This window comes from Mya arenaria, chromosome 17 (genome assembly GCF_026914265.1).
Source record: "Mya arenaria isolate MELC-2E11 chromosome 17, ASM2691426v1".
In the NCBI taxonomy this organism is placed as follows: domain Eukaryota; kingdom Metazoa; phylum Mollusca; class Bivalvia; order Myida; family Myidae; genus Mya; species Mya arenaria.
Window position 1 is genome coordinate 23,337,009 of NC_069138.1, and position 19,879 is coordinate 23,356,887.

At 36.5% G+C, this 19,879-nt stretch overlaps 1 protein-coding gene and 1 long non-coding RNA gene across 2 annotated transcripts; one reads left to right on the top strand and one right to left on the bottom strand.

Moving 5' to 3' along the window:
* The first annotated feature begins 265 nt into the window (after nucleotides 1–265).
* Nucleotides 266–7,598, top strand: LOC128224483 (uncharacterized). The gene is made up of 2 exons (XR_008259489.1): nucleotides 266–342; nucleotides 6,096–7,598. It is a non-coding gene; the product is annotated as an uncharacterized LOC128224483 (long non-coding RNA).
* A 4,414-nt stretch (nucleotides 7,599–12,012) lies between these two features.
* Nucleotides 12,013–15,644, bottom strand: LOC128224482 (matrix metalloproteinase-2-like). Its single transcript, XM_052934326.1, has 2 exons — nucleotides 15,397–15,644; nucleotides 12,013–12,905 (listed from the first exon to the last, which is right to left on the bottom strand). The coding sequence occupies exons 1-2, from the start codon at nucleotides 15,407–15,409 to the stop codon at nucleotides 12,670–12,672; spliced, it is 249 nt and encodes an 82-aa protein (XP_052790286.1). The 5' UTR covers nucleotides 15,410–15,644; the 3' UTR covers nucleotides 12,013–12,669.
* Nucleotides 15,645–19,879: the final 4,235 nt, after the last annotated feature.

Below are 19,879 nucleotides of genomic sequence, written 5' to 3' on the forward strand. Positions count from 1 at the left end.
GGATTAATTTGTTTTTACTTCTAAAAAAGGCTACAACAGCCACACTAATATAATTAAATAAACTTAATGTACATGCCAGAGTATGAAATAAAAGTATTATATTCTACCGAATACGTTTGTATTAGTTCCATCATAATAATGTTAATCTAATTCTTGGTCATAAAAAGAAGTATTGTACAAACGCTTAGTAAGACACTAACAACCATTAACAATAACATGTGTTGATAGCGTTTACCAGCCGTGCTCACAGTGTGCTCAGTCAGCTGTGAGATTTGAAATAAACCGATGATCACATTCTTGTGACTTACGCCTTGCAGGCAAAGGAATTTTATAATTAAACACGTAAGTTATTTCTTCTTTCGATTAAACTTTTATATACACATACATATTTATTACTAAAAGCAGTAGTTCACATCTTCCTTTTCTTACTTTGTTCTTTAAAGAATTGAACATATACAATCATTTCTATGTTGTTTACCTCTTCTTTAGATTTTGTCTGTATTGTGAAAAAAAACCCACAAAATACGGTTGCTATTTTCAAGCAAAACTCGCTTTTTGGTAAAAAAAATAACAATGCCCAGCTCATGTCTAGAGAAGTCATGTTCATCGTGTCGTGATAAAGTTATACTACATGGTAATGGTAACATGAAATGTGGAATGCATATTGAAGTTCCCGGACAAGTATACTCTAATAGTGGCAGCTCCGTATCGTATCCGTACAAGCATCATGCTGTGGTTGTACGTTTCGTGTCAGAAGATGAAACATCCGTCACGGTAGACGTTATTCATGTAACTGGTGAGAAAGACGAAAAAGGAAATCTTATTCGACAGGATAGGAAAACGTATGAAAAATGTAATGTAACAATTATACGACATCCAACTATTCCTCTTGAAGAAGTAACAAAAAATGAACGTTATTACTTCAAAACCAAAAGGATACTGTGAACATTTTGTTCATAAATGTTTGATTGGTAAGGAAGAAAGTCATCAGGTCTCAAGGTTAAAAGTGATTGGCAAAGTATTAGGAATAAGCGTTATTAGCATTGCTGGTTTGTACATAATTCCTGCATTGATGAGCAAGTGTTCAAGTTCGTCTGAACCTTCTACAACACTGGACAAAGAGTTGAATGTGCCTCAATATGCTACAATACCTGACATAGTGACTCATATTTATCATGTTCATAGCTTATACGCAAATTTGACAAATTATGCCTATGTCTAAAGAAGAGTGTATCCAAAAGTATTGCTTTTGTTTGGTTTGTCTGAGATTTACTCAGCCTTGAAGTCTTTTTATCACTTTAAACGATCTTGTATTTGTATTTAGTTTATTATATTGACCATTGATTTCAATTCTGAACAAATAATCATTGTTGTCAAATTTAATCAGTATCAACTAGTACTAATGCTTATCTTTTGATGCACTGAAAAAGTAACTTAAGTGTTAACCTCTTGGGTGAAGGGCGGGCATGTATATCACTAGATCCATCTAAATGTGACCTTTGACGTAATCAAGTCCCCCGCATTTAAAGTCGCTTCAATAAATAAAGGAGGATTGTTAATGTTAAAGACCACCATTACTATGTTTTAAAAGGAAACAGACCTGAGCGTCTCTCTTTAAAGTTTAAACTAAACAGAAATATTTCAACATTGAATTTATCATTTTATGTTTATATAAATCGCGATCGAAATAATGTAATGTGTGTAAATGAATATGATTACCTGTATTTATCATATCTTTTTATACAATTAGACACACCCTGGGCAGACCATTTATGTTTCGTCAGGGATAGGCACGGCCATCTTTTCATATGGCACAATTTTGAGATAACATCTCAAACATGCACTTGAAATCATAATTGTCCTCAAAACATTCAAGATCTATGACGCTGTCCGCATACCTCCAATTTAAACGGGTGGCTTATACTGAATACGGCTTTGTTGATACAATTAAACTAAAATTGCGTGAGATGTCAGGTTGACACTATCTTTTGAATATCCTATTTGAACACGATACTGTGTTTGTAATAGCAGTCTATTGAAAGCCTTGTAACTACCGCCGTCTTCAATTACAAAGTTGTCTAGACAAATCGATTTATACTCAGATATGAATAAGACTTTGCAATAGGATATTTCGAAATCCATACATTCATATACTTCTTATCTAAATATACACCCTTTGTGTGATAAAATATTCCCAAATTGCACCATTTCGGACTTGAAATTGTGAACACTTTCTTTTAAACCACCCTGTCAACTCTTTAAACCAATTAAATTTCGGCTCCAAGGGAGGGGCGCAGGTCAAAAGGTTACGCCCCTTAGTTACCCCCACTCCCACGTCAAATCCTGGAACCAACCCTATGTTCGTGTGTAACGAGAACAAATGAAACTACATTTCGATTCAATTATTGACATATCGTTCATGATTTTCTCTAAAATTTGTTGCCAATCACGCTATAGATGTATTTAACAATAAGTATAATGAAAACGTATGAAACCCAATTACTAAATACTGTAAATAATATTGTGATGTATGACTTAAGACAAAGGAAAAGTCATAAGATCACTAAGTGGGCTTGGATGCAGGGATTTAGCCTTGTTATATGCTTGAAATGATATGTAAACGGAATAAAGGTTCCGTAACATTGTGTGGGTTTGTATCATTTTTAACGTTAAAGCAATACACTACCGAAAAGAATATATCGAAAAATAACTCAATAATACAAACAGTGAGATTATTCCTAGTCCAGTTGCAATAGTGTTGCCGCTTTGGCGCGGTCACTAAAAGCATATGAATATGTCATTTTAAGTTGAATCAATTAAGCAGTGCTAAACCTTTTAAGTGCACACGTACAGCCAAAATCGTACGTTAAAAATGTTTGTGTTTTGGAACGAACTAAAGTTTGTTTTCAAACAAACTGACTGTAAACATTGGCATACCTTTACTTCTATTTTGTAAAATAAATAGAGGTCAACGTACTTATGAAATCTTATATAAAATGAAAAGGAAAGAAAATCAAGAATGATTGGAGATTAGATATGCATAAAACATGCAATATCAATTTTTACTTTTTGATAATTTCTCAAGTACATCTCTTCTCCAAAAAATACAAAATGTATATCATCCTAATCTGTGGGGAAGATTCCTTCAACAGAGCACATATTTCAATTATGGAAGGCTTTAAACCGGGATGATGAGTTGAGTCAGTTTAATCTAAAATTAGCTGACGCCGACTTTAAGACTTGTTGAGATCAAATTTGGTATACTTAACTCGTAAATATCAAAATCGGATTGTACTATGCGGTCACTCTAACTTATCGCTGCGTAAAAAGCTTCGTGTACGATTATTGGCGGGTGCTTTTTATCGGATAACGTCACCAATTGACAGTACAGTGTTTGATTTGAATGACTGATTCAACGTCTGTCTGATTGTTAATCCAGTGGAGGCATGGTTGTGTGCTTTTACGCACATTTCGGAGCATCCCTGGATAACTCATGCTTTAACTCATTTTTTCGCCAAACTAAATTAGAGTCGGCGGTAAAACGTTTAAGTCGTTCGTTTCACCGGTACAAATATTTTAATATTATGCCTTACTGAGTATGAACTTTAGAATGACTGACAAATGAAGCAAACCACATAGAGACAAATTTGACAGCAAGTACAGACGCACATTTAAACAAGCTTTTTGCAACGATGATTTCACATTGTCAACTTACTTGACTGAATTAACTGCTACCTATTGCATTATGGAAAACTGTTTATTGTTGTATATCAAACAGAGTTTGGTATACTACGAATCGCATAAACCTACGACACACATTAGTTGATATTTTTATTTGGTAAGTGGCATATACTTGTGGCATGACTAATTTTCCATCACATTACTATGCCCTTTCGGCCCTAATATGTTTGTTCCATTTTGTTGTTGTATGTCTCTCCTTCAGTGACCGTGATGCCTAGATCAGTATACCTCTTAATAAGGTAATCTTTAATTCTTGGCTACTGGGTTCGCCTAAGTATTTTCTACTGTTCAATTTCAATAATTATATGTAATACTGTGTTCTTCATCTTTGGTCGCAGACTCAAAATCCTAACTTAATCCAAGGTGGACTCATATTACGTTTTCGTTCTTAAATGTTCTGAATTAGACAAACAGAACACAAAACAATTACGACAATATTAACTAAACAAGTGCGTTTTTAGCTCGACTATTCGAAGAATAAGGAGAGCTATACTACTCACCCTGGCGTCGGCGTCGGCGTTGGCGTCACACCTTGGTTAAGGTTTTGCATGTAAGCACCTTTAAGTCATTATCTCAGTAAATACATCTGTTATTGCATTGAAACTTTGGATATGTATTCCCAACTATCTTACATACTAAATTAATGAAGTTAGATAACAATTATTTGAATATAATGCAAATAATAGACCTTTATTATTCGACTTAGAAATTCTGGTTAAGGTTTTGCGTGTAAGCACACATAGATTAATATCTCAGCAACTACATGAGGTATTGCATTGATATTTGATACAATGGTACTCAACCATCCAACCTACTAAATTACCCAAGTTAAATAACTCTAGTTTGCATATTATGCTTATAATTGCCCTTTATTATTCGACTTAGAAATTTGAGACTTTATACAATGGTTGTCAACCATCCAACCTACTTAATTAACCAAGTAAGATAACTCTAGTTTGCATTTAATGCAAAATAATTGCCCTTTAATATTCGACTTAGAATTTCTGGTTAAGGTTTTGCATGTAACCACATTTAAGTCAATATCTCAGCAAATATATCATGTATTGCATTGAAACATTAGATATGTATTCCCAGATAACACCTTTTTGAATATAATGCAAATTATGGGCCTTTATTATTTGACTTAGGAATTCTGTTTAAGGTTTTGCATGTAAGCACACATAAGTTAATATCTCAGCAATTACTTGATGGATAGAATGGTACCCAACCATCCAATCTACTTAAATAACTAAGTAAGATAACTCCAGTTTGCATTAAATTAAAATAATGGCCCCTTTTTATTCGACATAGAAATTCTTGTTAAGGTTTTGCATGTAACCACTTTTAAGTCAATACCTCAGCATATACATCATGTATTGCATTGAAACTTTACACAAAGGTTTCCATCTTTTTGCCCCTTTATTATGCGACTTAGAAATTCTGGTTAAGGTCTTGCATGTTAGCACACATAGGATAATATCTCAGCAACTATTTGATGTATTGCATTGAGGCTTTATACAATGTTATTCAACCACCCAACTTAGTTGAATAATCAAGTTAGATAACTGTATTTTGCAAATAATGGTCCTTTATTATTATACTTAAAAATTATCGTTAAAAGTTTGCATGGAACCACATTTATGTTAATATCTCAACACACCATGTATTGCATTGAAATCTAATCTAACAGTGATCCATGCATGTTTCGCCAAAACCTTTCAATCCTTACATTGGAAAGCGGCGGAATAGTCGAGCGCGCTGTCTCTGTGACAGCTCTTGTTCTTGTCTGACCGGGTAACCTTTTAAAGTATCGATAAGAACAACTTACCCATTTAAGTAATTTAACCTAAATGTACACGTCGCAGTATGCAACAAGAGTATTGTTTTACAACATATGTTTGTATTATTTCCGTTGTTAGGTGATCTAAATCTTCGTCATAAACTTAGACTTTAGTAGTAGTGCCTAGTTAATTAGTTTAAACGCTTAGTTAGTTTCTAACAATCATGAACAATTGCATATGCTGATTGCGTTCACCAGTCATGAATACAGTGACAGCTCATTCAGCTGTGATAATTATCACTTATCTATAATCCATTTTATTTGACTGACACTTTACTTTAAGCATGCAAATTGTATTTGAAGGCGGAAGAAGATTATGATTGCACAATTAAGTTTGATATTTTTTCTTTCACTTCGTACCTTTGATACATTTATTTCTAAAAGCAATATTACATTATTTAGCTTAATATTGTCATAAGAGAAATGTTAAAAAGACAATAATTTCTATGTCGTTCAACATTTTTCGCTTTTGTCATTATTCCGAATATAAAAGATCGAACGATTTGTCTTTCAGACGGGCTAGGACGCTGTAGATACTCACTGCTCAAGAAAAATACTCATTCTGTTTAAAAAAAGGATAAAACAATGTCAATACATCAAACCACATCGTGTCCAGTGGAGTCATGCTCAATGTGTTGCGATGGATATACTTTAGAGGGTAATGGTAAAATTAAATGTGGAATGCATATTGAAGTTTCCGGACAAAGTCAGTGTGCTATTGTGGGCTCAGGGGTGCCTTCAGGGGTGCCTTCGTTTAAACATCATGCTGTGGTTAAAAGTGTCGTGTCAGCGGATGATAACTCCGTCACGGTAGAAATAATTCATGTAACTGGACGGAGGGACACACAAGGAAATATAATACGGATGGAAAGGGTAACGATTCAAAAATGTGACTTGGCAATCATACGACATCCAGATATTGCTAGGGACGAAGTAGTTGAAAACGCACTTGATAACTTCTTCAGTCAAACGGATGAACAAAAATACGATGCTTGCACTAACAACTGTGAACATTTTGTTCATAAATGGATAAAAAGTAAAAAGGAAAGTCATCAGTCTTCATCGTGGAAACAAGTTGTCATAGGATTAGGAATCATGAGTATCGTAATTCTGTGTTTTAAATTGGGAAACCGTCGTGTACCATAATGCCGTGATACATTGGTTCCCTTTTGAATTGTTGGCCCGTCGTGCGTTGTTTTAACTTTCAAAGGTTTGTTAAAACCTACTAAACAAATGGACACAGTGACGACTCTAAGTCAACATTGCCATATTATATCATTGAATGCATACAATTTGGTTTAAACCAATGTTTAAAAATATTGTATTTAAACGTTTTTCTATTTATTTGTGATTTGTCTTAAATTTACTCAGCCTTTCAATCTTTTTGTCACTTTAACGATCGTTGAATATTATTTTGACTCTTATTTTCATTTTTTGAACTACTGTTACAACATAAGCTGCATCTATCTATGATACATACTTGATTTATATGCTATTTATAACATATTTGTCCATTGATATATCTTAAGAAAATAAACATGTATTTCTTTCTTAAAATCATTGACGATCTTACGCAAACCTGGCAATAAACCTCCTTTTGAAATGATCTAGTTTGAATAGGTATGGTTGTCAATATCGATAAGGTAACAATTACTTTTTGTAGAACATTCAAATCGTTTGCCGGCTGTTTAAGAAAAACGATATTCAGCTATTATTACAAATATTTGATTTTAACAAAATCCATTGCAGCCTATGTATCTTAATTTCAAACGTATTTGAATACGATACACTCTATTTGATATTTATTTATTCATCCTTTTATTTAATTAAAGTTATTGAAAGCGTGAATGTACCAAATCTTTATTTAAAAAAAAATATGTTGACCAATTAGAATAAAGAATATTTTACGTTATGATGATTACTTCAGAAAGCTGACGATTTTTACAGATTGTCTGTTTATCATACAGGTTTTCACTTTTATGTTTATGTTTTGATGAATACAATTTACACTTCTTGCTTTCCTGTAGTTTTCCATATGAATAGTGTTATTTGATTTGGTGTTAAATGTATTCGACCAACAAATATGTGATTGTTTTTGGATAATTGGTGACCAAAATAGTTTTGGTAGAATTTGAAAGAATGCTTGCAATGACACAGCTATATATTCAGTTGAAATGAAGAGTAAATAGACTGACTAGAATAACTTGATTATAAAACTAGTTTAAATATCAAAGAAATATTCATCAACATACTAGTTTTCAGCAAGCTATACTCGTTCAAGGGATATTGAAATGACATGGGTCACTAGACTTCACGATTTAATATAATGGTTAATAGAGAGTTGTCAGAAGACTAGCTTATTTGTTGATCAAACTGCTTAATGCTGACACTTATTTAAAGATTGGTCTTCCTTATAGATTTATATCGGTTACCAAAATTCATTTTAAAGATGTTAAATCCTTGCATGTATGCATATTTTGTGCAGGAGAAAAGGATGGCAACAATAGTAGCGTTTGTAAAAGAAAATACTAAAACCATGTTTGTATAAAACTGAAGCTGTATGTGTTATTAGTTCACACGTCAAGCAAAGATATAGACCGATGTCAATGCAAATACGTAAAAACATAATAACACATTGAACACGATGCCTCTTAGTCAACATGACCATGACCTTTTCGTGATGACTTCACATCTGATTAATATGGGTGTTTAAAGGGGTAATCAATTAAAAGTACTCCTGGCCTTTTGGTCTGTCTGATGGTTACAAAGCCTTATAAAATGAATGACCAGAAAAAACTACTATCTCCTGTAATGCACTAGAAAATGAAGGGACAGGTGCGCACCCGGCGCTCTCACCCTAAAATTGTCCAACGGATCATTCAATTTCAACATAGTAGAAGAAACATGCATATGAGTTACACCATAATACACTATGTGAAACTACAAGTCGCTAAAATGTACTTTGGGAGTGTCTTTAAACATCCATGCTATTTTATAATCCTAATTCAAATGCTTCCTCTCAGTTGGACTACATATATGAAATAAAATACGCAGTAGCAACGAATAACCAGCTATTATGACTTCCATGTCTTAATCGTGGGCATGAACAAAATCAATCTCACTAGAATACTAGATCTTGATGAAAGACAACTGTCAAAGCGTATAATTTTAATTAGATTGGAACGAAAGTTATACAGATTGTTTACAATATTGTACGACAAAAACACACTAAAGGTTTAACTAATAAGGTGTTTGTGCCCATTAACACGTTTAGTATAAACATTGTTGTTTGTGGAGTTTTGTGTTGTTGTTCCATGTTTCTTGTTTGTGATTTTGTTTCATTTTTGTGTTCTATGTCTTTGCCGTTTACCATGTGCCATTAAGCGGGATTTATATTCAAACTTTGGCTACTGAGCCTGTTTCTGCATTTTTCATAAATATTGATGCTAAGCCAATGAGATACCTAACTCTTCAATAATCACCAAAGTTTCGATCCCACATGACTCCTTAATTTTGTTTTGTTTTGTTTCGAAGCGAAAAGAAAACGATAATCAATAATATATCGGATGGCATTAATAGTTCTACCTATTCTTTTTGTCTAGCCCCGATTTCTAGAAATATCTTAAGTGTCACATGTTTAAGTTGAATACTTCATTAAGCCGAATAACTTCCTTAAACATGATTTGTAGAACTAAACTAAAACATTATTCCCTTATATTTTCAGAAAATGTAAATAAAACTTGTACGTTTTGTAAACGGTATTGATTTTGATAGACGAGCCATTCAATCCTGAACAAATGTTTTCCAACTAAGTAACACGATACTCAAAAGCTTGCCAATTGGTTTCAGAAAACGATATTCAGCTTTTTTGAAAACGCTTAAAATAGTATGAATACAAAGAGAATCATAATATTTTGCAACTGTGTCATGATTTTCGTAAAATGCATTTGTTTGCAGACTTATCGGAATTCTTTCTTCGTATTAATGATTCACCATAGCATTTTTTAATAACCAATTTTATTGAAAAACAATTACGAATTATAATTAGCAATAGGCTTTTTTATATAGTTTGAATACATGTGTTAACATTTAACGCTTATCTGACTATTTACTTACTTCAAAATCATATTTAAACCGCAAAATGAAATAATGCGTGCACTAATAACACTATTACTGTACAATGCTTTAATCAACATACGCATTATATTGTTTTGACAATTAACCAAGGGTTCCTCTTTTCAATCAAACAATTATACTAGTCCGATTGGTTGATTTATTCTTTAATTGATTGATTGATTAATTGGTTGATTGATTGGTTAATTGATTGAGTGACTGATTGAGTGAGTGACTGATTGATTGTATGATTGAATGATAATGAAATTCTCATTTAAACCGTTAAATTCATTCTATTGTCTGTGTAACTTATATTGATAAACATGTTTCGTTTTTTTCTAGTATTCAAAGAATCATAAGCATAAATTAAGGCAAATTAAACGATGGTATTCAGTTTATATATTTAAAAGCCTGTTGTCCGAAAAGCGGAAACTTTTACCAATTGACAGTTTTCACCTGATAATTGCATATCGCTACGGATATGAACAAACATTATGGCCACGTTATGTTTTATGTGATGGTTGGTATGTCTCAACAAGGGGAGGGGGGAAGGGGGTGAGTAGCAGCGTTTTGAGTAGCAGTGGGGTAGCGTGAACATGTATGTAAAGTTAAGTTAAGTGTGTCCAATATACTTTATACCTGAATGTATGAATTATTTAAAAAGCGCAATGCATTGTGCTGTAACATTAATATCGTTCTGCTAGTATGAGCTCAGAAAAGTCACCATACATGCATAATGCTGTCGTTATTGATATTTCGTTATCAGACAACAACGACACTAATATAATGGTATCATTAATACATTACATGGTTGAAAATAACTTGCAATTTAGGCTGTAGACTGGTGGATGAAACGTCCTTAAAATTGCAAAATAACTCCTCAAAACTACAGATTCTTTTTTATTTTGCCTTGCAAACTGCTTGTATTTTCGGAAATAGTAGGTTAACAAACAATATTTAGTATGTATTCATTCATTCATTTATTTCATTGTTTTTATTTAAATTGTAAATTTAAAAACACATCTTTTATTTAACAAGAGCTGTCACAACGACAGTGCGCTCGACTATTACGCCGCTTTTCAGTGTGTGGATTGAAAAGTTTTGGCGAAACATGGATCACTGTTAACTTAGATTAGATTTCAATGCAATACAATATGTATTTGCTGAGATATTAACATGAATGTGGTTGCATGCACAATTTTAACCAGAATTTCTAAGTCCAATAATAAAGGGCCATTATTTGCAAAATACAGTTTTCTAACTTGGTTATTTAAGTAGGTTGGGTGGTTGAGTACCATTGTATAAAGTCTCAATGCAATACATGAAGTAGTTGCTGAGATATTAACCTATGTGTGATAACATGCAAAACCTTAACCAGAACCTCTAAGTCAAATAATAAAGGCCCATAATTCGCATTATATTCAAAAAGGTGTTATCTGACTTCATCAATTTAGTAGGTTACATAGTTGGGAATACATATCTAAAGTTTCAATGCCATAGATGATGTATTTGCTGAGACATTGACTTAAACGTGCTTACATGCAAAAAGGGAAATTATTTTGCATTTAATGCAAACTAGAGTTATCTTACTTGGGTAATTAAGTGAGTTGGATGGTTGAGTACCAGTGTGTAAAGTCTCAATGCAATACGTCAAGAAGTTCCTGAGATATTAACCTATGTGTGCTTACATGCAAAACCTTAACCATATTTTCTAAGTCAAATAATCAAGGGTCATTATTTTCATTAAATGCAAACTAGAGTTATCTAACTTTGTTCATTAGGAAGGTTGAATGGTTGAGTACCACTGTATAAAGTCTTAATGCAATACAGCAAGTAGTTGCTGAGATATTAACCCATGTGTGCTTACATGCTTAACCAGAATTTCCAAATCAAACAATAAAGGCCCATTATTTGCATTAAAATCAAATAAGTTATCTAACTGCATTAATTTAGTAGGTTATGTAGTTGGGAATACATATCTTAAGTTTCAAAGCAATACATGATGTATTTGCTGAGATTATGACTTAAAGGTGCTTAAATGTAAAACCTTAACCAAGGTGTGACGCCGACGCATGATTGAATGCTGTATAGCCCTCCTTATTCTTCGAATAGTCGAGCTAAAACAACAGGCATTATGACTACCGTATTTAGATTTGGCGTATGAATAAAAGCAATCTGACTAAAAGTCTAGATATTGCAAAAAGCTGAATGTCAAATCGTATGTTAGATCATGAGTTCAATAAGTTTGGATAAGTCTGCAAGTTTTTTGCTATTTCATATGCCTTACCTAAACTGTTTCATGTATGACAAACACAAGATAACTTTGTTTGATATTTGAATGATATCCTTCAAAAGGAAATTGAACAGTCGTGTTCATAGCCACTTCAATACATGACGTATATTCAATGGATTAAGACTAGGTCTATGGCGCAACTTTCATAAACAAATGTTTAACGAAAATACACTTGTTTATGTTACTTTCAAAACACGAAAGTCGCGACTGTCCGATACCAAAAAGGTTTTGTTAACTGGCAATGGGTGCATTTTAATTCAACTCAAGCAATATAACAGACCAGTGTTTTACCATTATTAAGTAATCAGTTATTAATTGTTCGATACATATGTAATCAGTCCGGATTTATCAAAAGTATTCGATGGAAAGTTTAAAATTTCCAAGCGAAAAGAAAAACTCATTTATGGTCGTTATAAATTATCATTAACATTACAATAACATCAGAGCAAAACAATCCACAACTTTGGAATGCGAAACATTTACATTTTTGTTGCTAATTCTACAAATTATTAAAGCGTACATAGATACTGATGATGATGATGATGATGATGATGATGATGATGATGATGATGACATTTATTTTGAGTGCGTTATGATATGCATTAGTCGGCAAGATGTTGACAGACCGAGTGCGTAGCTTTGAAGCTTTTTAAGGGCTATGTCTTCGCCTTGGTATTCGTTTTTATTGTTCTTCATCTCCTTCGTCTATTTCTTCATCATCTTCTGCGTGTCGTCGTCGTCTTTCTTCTTCAGCTTCACGTTGTTGATGTCGACGAGATTGTCGTTCTTGTCGTCGTCGATTTTCATCTTCCAGTTGTTGTTGTTGTTGTCGCCGTCGTCGGTGGTCTTCTCCTTCTTCTTGTTGTTTCCGTCGTCGTCGTCGTTCTTGATGCTGTTTTTCTCCTTCTTCTTTTCTCCCTGCAATTACGTATTTTCTTCATCAAGTTTATAGTATACATTTCGCATAAGAATACATCGTTTATTGAGTTATTTTTTTCTGGTGTATTTTTTGCGTAAAACATCAAATTATACGTTTTTGTTCACATGTGAAAACAGCATTCTTTTTTAGGTTTGTATCGAAACAATACACTAATTTGGTACTTCATAAAAATTGAAACATTGAATTAATATTAATGGGACGGAAGGCAACGGCCCGGTTTTAGTAAAAATATTGTGCGTTGTTATATCAAAGATTTACCCTAAGTTTCAATGTTATGTTAGTATAGGTTTAAATTTATACCAAAGCATATACCAAAAGTAGATATTTCATAGCGGCTATGACATAACAAATCAAATTGTTTAGCCGATATTTTTACAAAGGAATATTACCTTATTTATGGTAGGCGTTTTATTTAATGAGGCACGCTTTTAAAAATGTATTCAGCATTATACTGGCATGTCTCAACTAACGAGATTCAACGTTTATTTTTTACACGTCTGCCAAAACGCTAGAAAAATCAAGTTAAATATAGTTTGGTTTCTTCCCCCGAGTCCGCATCAGCATCCAACCTATTTTTGCGGATACGAACCGATCCAAGACTGTCCTCGATTTAACGAACAATGAAATCTCGATACTCATTCCGTGAAAGTATGGAATGCCGTTAGTGCCATCGCCTGTGAATGTGTTGGATCTGAAACGCGATACCGGTCAAAAGGTACGGTGATAAAAACGCAAAATTTCGAAATTACGAAAACAAAAACGCGACAAGACGATGATAGAGACACCGACAGCACGATAACGAAAACGCTATAATACGACAGTACGATGATAATAACACGATATACTATCATGTTTTTACCAACGTATTGTCGCGTTTGCATCATCGTACTGTCGCGTTATCGTTATCGTAGCTTCGGGATTTCGCGTTTTCATCATCGTACTATCGAGTTTCGGGTTTCAGGTCAACATTCTGACTGGCTATGGCCCTAACGACAATCCGTTATAAAGATACATTTACGTACGCAGTGGTAGTGGCAGTGGTAGTGGTTGTGGTAGGGGCAGTGGTTATGGCTGTGGAGGTGGCTGTGGCAGTGGCTGTGGAAGTGGCAGTGGTAGTGGCAGTGGTTGTGGTGTGGTAGTGGCAGTGGATGTGGCGTGGTAGTGGCAGTGATATTGGTTGTGGTGTGGTTGTGGCAGTGGTTGTGGTTTGTAAGTGGCAGTGGTTGTGGCAGTGGCTTTGGTAGTGGCAGTGGCTGTGGTATTGGCAGTGGCAGTGGTGTGGTTATGGCAGAGGTTGTGGCAGCGGTAGTGGCAGTGGTTTTTTTTATGGCAGTGGTTGGTGTGTGGTTGTGACAGTGGTGGTGGTGGTAGTGTTGAGGTGGTGGCAGTGGTAGTTGTTGTGGCAGTAATTGTGGCAGTGGTGGTGGCAGTGGTAGTGACTGTGGTTGTGGCAGTGGTTGTTGCAGTGGTTGTGGCAGTGGTTGTGGTGTGGTAGTAGTGTGGCAGTGGAAGTGGTTGTGGCAGTGGTTGTGGTTGTGGCATTGGTGGTGGTGTGGTTATGGTTGTTCCATTGGTTGTGGCATTGGCTGTGGCAATGGTTTTGGCAGTGGTGATTGTGGTGTGGTTGTGGCATTGGTGTGGTGTGGTAGTAGCAGTAGTGTTTAGTGGCAGTGGTTGAGGCAGTGGTTGTGGCAGTTATTGTGGTGAGGTTTTGGCAGTGGTTGTGGCAGTTGTTCTGGTGTGGTTGTGGCAGTGGTTATGGCGGTGGTAGTGGCAGTGGTAGTGGTTGTTGCAGTTGGGTGGTTTTGGTGTGGTTGTGGCAGTGGTTGTGGCAGGTGAAGTGGTTGTGGTACTTGTAGTGGATTGGTTGTGGCAGTTGTGTCGTTGTGGTGTGGTTGTGACAGTGGTTGTGGCAGTGACAGTTATGTTATAGTGGCAGTGGTTTAGGCAGTGGTTGTGACTGGTAGTGGCAGTGATTGTGATGTGTTTATGGTGTGAATGTGGCAGTGGTTGTGGCAGTTGTAGTGACAGTGGTAGTTGCAGTAGTTGTGGCAGTAGTAGTGGCAGTGGTTGTGGCAGTGGTAGAAATTTTGGTGTGTTTGTGGCAGTGGTAGTGGTAGTAATTGTGGCAGTGGTTGTGGTGTGGTTGTTGCAGTGGTAGTGGCAGTGGTGGTGGTAGTGGTGGTGGTTGTGGTTTTGGTGGTGGTTGTTGTTGTGGTGGTGGTGGTGGTGGTAGCGGTAGCGGTAGCAGTAGCAGTAGTAGTAATAGTAGTAATAGTAGTAGTAGTGGTAATTAAATTTATCCGCCACGAGTTTCTTTTCAATTGTTTTTAGATATCTAAATGTAAATAAAATTGAAATTTCTATCATACACGTACATGTATTTCAAGTAACTTGCAAATTCGAATACGTGTTTTAAAATAAAGAGCAAATGTTAATTTTAATAAGATTTTTAACTTATGTACTCACGTGATTGATACATCTTTACAGAACGAGATTGTACCAGTCAAGTTGCTTTTACAGACAGAATGTATACTTTGTAGAAATGTCTTTTTCTATTTTAATCCTTTTGTGGAAGAAAAAAAAATTAGCCTCCAAAAATGAAATATATTTAACATAGATTTTGCTCTTCGTTCGGGTATCACAATACTGAACCCGGATTGATTAACACTCTTATTTTCAGAAAAAGAAAGTAGAACACCTCTAGTTGATATTTCTACGAAAATGTAAATTACAACCTTGATTTTGTATTTTTAGAAAATGTAATTAATACATCCATGAGAGCGTACAATTTGTTTGCACACATTGCCGAAAATAATCTTTTGTATTCATTGATATTTGGGTCATTCCAATGAATGGGTAATTTTCTAATTTCAAACATAGCTCATAAAGGGTAATGTAAAACCGGGTATGCATAATTTGTCATAGCTTTGGCGGTAGCGCGCTGGAATTTGAACATAGTACGCAATTTCATAAGGGTATTCGCCTGTGAATGTATCAGTATAGTTGTATAAAATAACATTGCTCACGGGTCAAAATCGAAAAAAATGTCCATATAATAATCACACCGAGCGAAGATGATATTCAATCGAGTAAACTTTTCTCACAGGCATATCTCATTTGAACATATTTAATACGTGAGGCATTTCAACGTGGGATCTATTTGTGTTGTCTGCATGTTTATGTCTCTCGTTCACTGTCGTTTATGTCTCTCGTTCACCGCCGTTTATGTCTCTCGTTCATTTTCGTTTATGTCTCGCGTTCACTGGCGTTTATGTATCTCGTTCACTGCCGTTTATGTCTCTCGTCACCGTTTATGTCTCTCGTTCACTGGCGTTAATGTCTCTCGTTCACTGGCGTTTATGTCTCTCGTTCACCGTTTATGTCTCTCGTTCACCGTTTATGTCTCTCGTTCACTGTCGTGTATGTCTCTGGTAAACCGTCGTTTATGTCTCTCGTTCACTGCCGTTTATGTCTCTCGTACACTGCCGTTTATGTCTCTCGTTCACCGTTTATGTCTCTCGTTCACTGTCGTGTATGTCTCTGGTTCACTGTCGTTTATGTCTCTCGTTCACCGCCGTGTATGTCTCTCGTTCACTGTCATTTATGTCTCTCGTTCACTGTCGTTTATGTTTCTCGTTCACCGCCGTTTATGTCTCTCGTTTACCGTTGATGTCTCCCGTTCACTGCCGTTTATGTCTTTCGTTCACTGTCGTTTATGTCTCTCGTTCACTGCCGTATATGTCTCTCGTTCACTGTCATTTATGTCTCTCGTTCACTGTCGTTTATGTCTCTCGTTCACTGGCGTTTATGTCTCTCGTTCACTGGCGTTTATGTCTCTCGTTTACCGTTGATTTCTCCCGTTCACTGTCGTTTATGACTCTCGTTCAACGCCGTTTATGTTTCTCGTTCACTGTCGTGTATGTCTCTCGTACACTGTCGTTAATATCTCTCGTTCACTGTCGGTTATGTCTCTCGTACACTGTCGTTTATGTCTTTCGTTCACTGTCGTTTATGTCTCTCGTTCACTGTCGTTTATGTCTCTCGTTTTCTGGTGTCTGTGTCTCTCGTTCACTGTCGTTTATGTCTCTTGTTCACTGCCGTTTATATCTCTCGTTCACTGTCGTTTATGTCTCTCGTTCACTGTCGTTTATGACTCTCGTTCACTGTCGTTTATGTCTCTCGTTCACTGTCGTTAATATCTCTCGTTCACCGTTTATGTCTCTCGTTCACCGTTTATGTCTCTCGTTCACTGTCGTGTATGTATCTGGTTCACCGTCGTTTATGAATCTCGTTCAACGCCGTTTATGTCTCTCGTACACTGCCGTTTATGTCTCTCGTTCACTGTCGTTTATGTCTCTCGTTCACCGTTCATGTCTCTCGTTCACTGTCGTGCAAGTCTCTCGTTCACTTTCGGTTATGTCTCTCGTTCACTGTCGTGTATGTCTCTCGTTCACTGTCATTTATGTCTCTCGTTCACTGTCGTTTATATTTCTCTTTCACCGCCGTTTATGTCTCTCGTACACCGTTTATGTCTCTCGTTCACTGTCGTTTATGTCTCTCGTTCAACGCCGTTTATGTCTCTCGTTTACCGTTTATGCCTCTCGTTCACCGTTTATGTCTCTCGTTCACTGGCGTTTATGTCTCTCGTTCACTGCCGTATATGTCTCCCGTTCACTGTCATTTATGTCTCTCGTTCACTGTCGTTTATGTCTCTCGTTCACTGGCGTTTATGTCTCTGGTTTACCGTTGATGTCTCCCGTTCACTGTCGTTTATGTCTCTCGTTCAACGCCGTTTATGTTTCTCGTTCACTGTCGTGTTTGTCTCTCGTACACTGTCGTTAATATCTCTCGTTCACTGTCGTTTATGTCTCTCGTACACTGTCGTTTATGTCTCTCGTTCACTGCCGTTTATGTCTCTCGTTCACTGTCGTTTATGTCTCTCGTACACTGCCGTGTATGTCTCTCGTTCAATGTCGTTTATGTCTCTCGTTCACTGTCGTTTATGTCTCTCGTTCACTGTCGTTTATGTCTCTCGTTCCCTAATGTTTATGTATCTCGTTCACTGCCGTTTATATCTCTCGTTCACTGTCGTTTATGTCTCTCGTTCACTGTCGTTTATGACTCTCGTTCACTGTCGTGTATGTCTCTCGTTCACCGTTTATGTCTCTCGTTCACCGTTTATGTCTCTCGTTCACTGTTGTGTATGTCTCTGGTTCACCGTCGTTTATGTCTCTCGTTCAACGCCGTTTATGTCTCTCGTACACTGCCGTTTATGTCTCTCGTTCACTGTCGTTTATGTCTCTCGTTCACCGTTTATGTCTCTCGTTCACTGTCGTGCAAGTCTCTCGTTCACTGTCGTTTATGTCTCTCGTTCACTGTCGTGTATGTCTCTCGTTCACTGTCATTTATGTCTCTCATTCACTGTCGTTTATATTTCTTTTTCACCGCCGTTTATGTCTCTCGTTCACCGTTTATGTCTCTCGTTCCCTGTCATTTATGTCTCTCGTTCACCGTTTAAGTCTCTCGTTCACTGTCGTTTATGTCTCTCGTTCAACGCAGTTTATGTCTCTCGTTCACTGTCTTGTATGTTTCTCGTACACTGTCGTTTGTGTCTCTCGTTCACTCTCGTTTATGTCTCTCGTTCAATGTCGTTTATGTCTCTCGTTCACTGTCGTTTGTGTCTCTCGTACACTTGCGTGTATGTCTCTCGTTCAATGTCGTTTATGTCTCTCGTTCACTGCCGTTTATGTCTCTCGTTCACTGTCGTTTATGTCTCTCGTTCCCTGGTGTTTATGTCTCTCGTTCACTGCCGTTTATATTTCTCGTTCACTGTCGTTTATGTCTCTCGTTCACTGTCGTTTATGTCTTTCGTTCACTGGCGTTTATGTCTCCCGTTCACTGTCGTTTATATCTCTCGTTCACTGACGTTTATGTCTCTGGTTCACTGACGTTTATGTCTCTCGTTCACTGCCGTTTATGTCTCTCGTTCACTGTCGTTTATGTCTCTCGTTCACTGTCGTTTATGTCTCTCGTTCACTGCCTTGTATGTCTCTCGTTCACTGTCGTGTATGTCTCTCGTTCACTGTCGTGTATGTCTCTCGTTCACTGCAGTGTATGTCTCTCGTTCACTGTCGTTTATGTCTCCTGTTCACTGACGTTGATGTCTCTCGTTCACTGCCGTTTATGTCTCTCGTTCACTGTCGTTTATGTCTCTCGTTCACTGTCGTTTATGTCTCTCGTTCATTGTCGTTTATGTCTCTCGTTCACTGTCGTTTATGTCACTCGTTCACTGTCGTTTATGTCTCTCGTTCACTGTCGTTTATGTCTCTCGTTCACTGTCATTTATTTCTCTCGTTCACTGTCGTTTATGTCTCTCGTTCACTGTCGTTTATGTCTCTCGTTCACTGCCATTTATATCTCTCGTTCAATGACATACACGACAGCGAACGAGAGACATAAACGACAGTGAACGAGAGACATAAACGACAGTGAACGAGAGACATACACGACAGTGAACGAGAGACATAAACGGCTGTGAACGAGAGACATACACGACAGTGAACGAGAGACATAAACGACAGTGAACGAGAGACATAAACGACAGTTAACGAGAGACATACACGACAGTGAACGAGAGACATAAACGACAGTGAACGAGAGACATAAACGGCAGTGAACGAGAGACATAAACGACAGTGAACGAGAGACATAAACGACAGTGAACGAGAGACATAAACGACAGTGAACGAGAGACATAAACGGCAGTGAACGAGAGACATAAACGACAGTGAACGAGAGACATAAACGACAGTGAACGAGAGACATAAACGACAGTGAACGAGAGACATAGACGACAGTGAACGAGAGACATAAACGACAGTGAACGAGAGACATAAACGGCAGTGAACGAGAGACATCAACGTCAGTGAACAGGAGACATAAACGACAG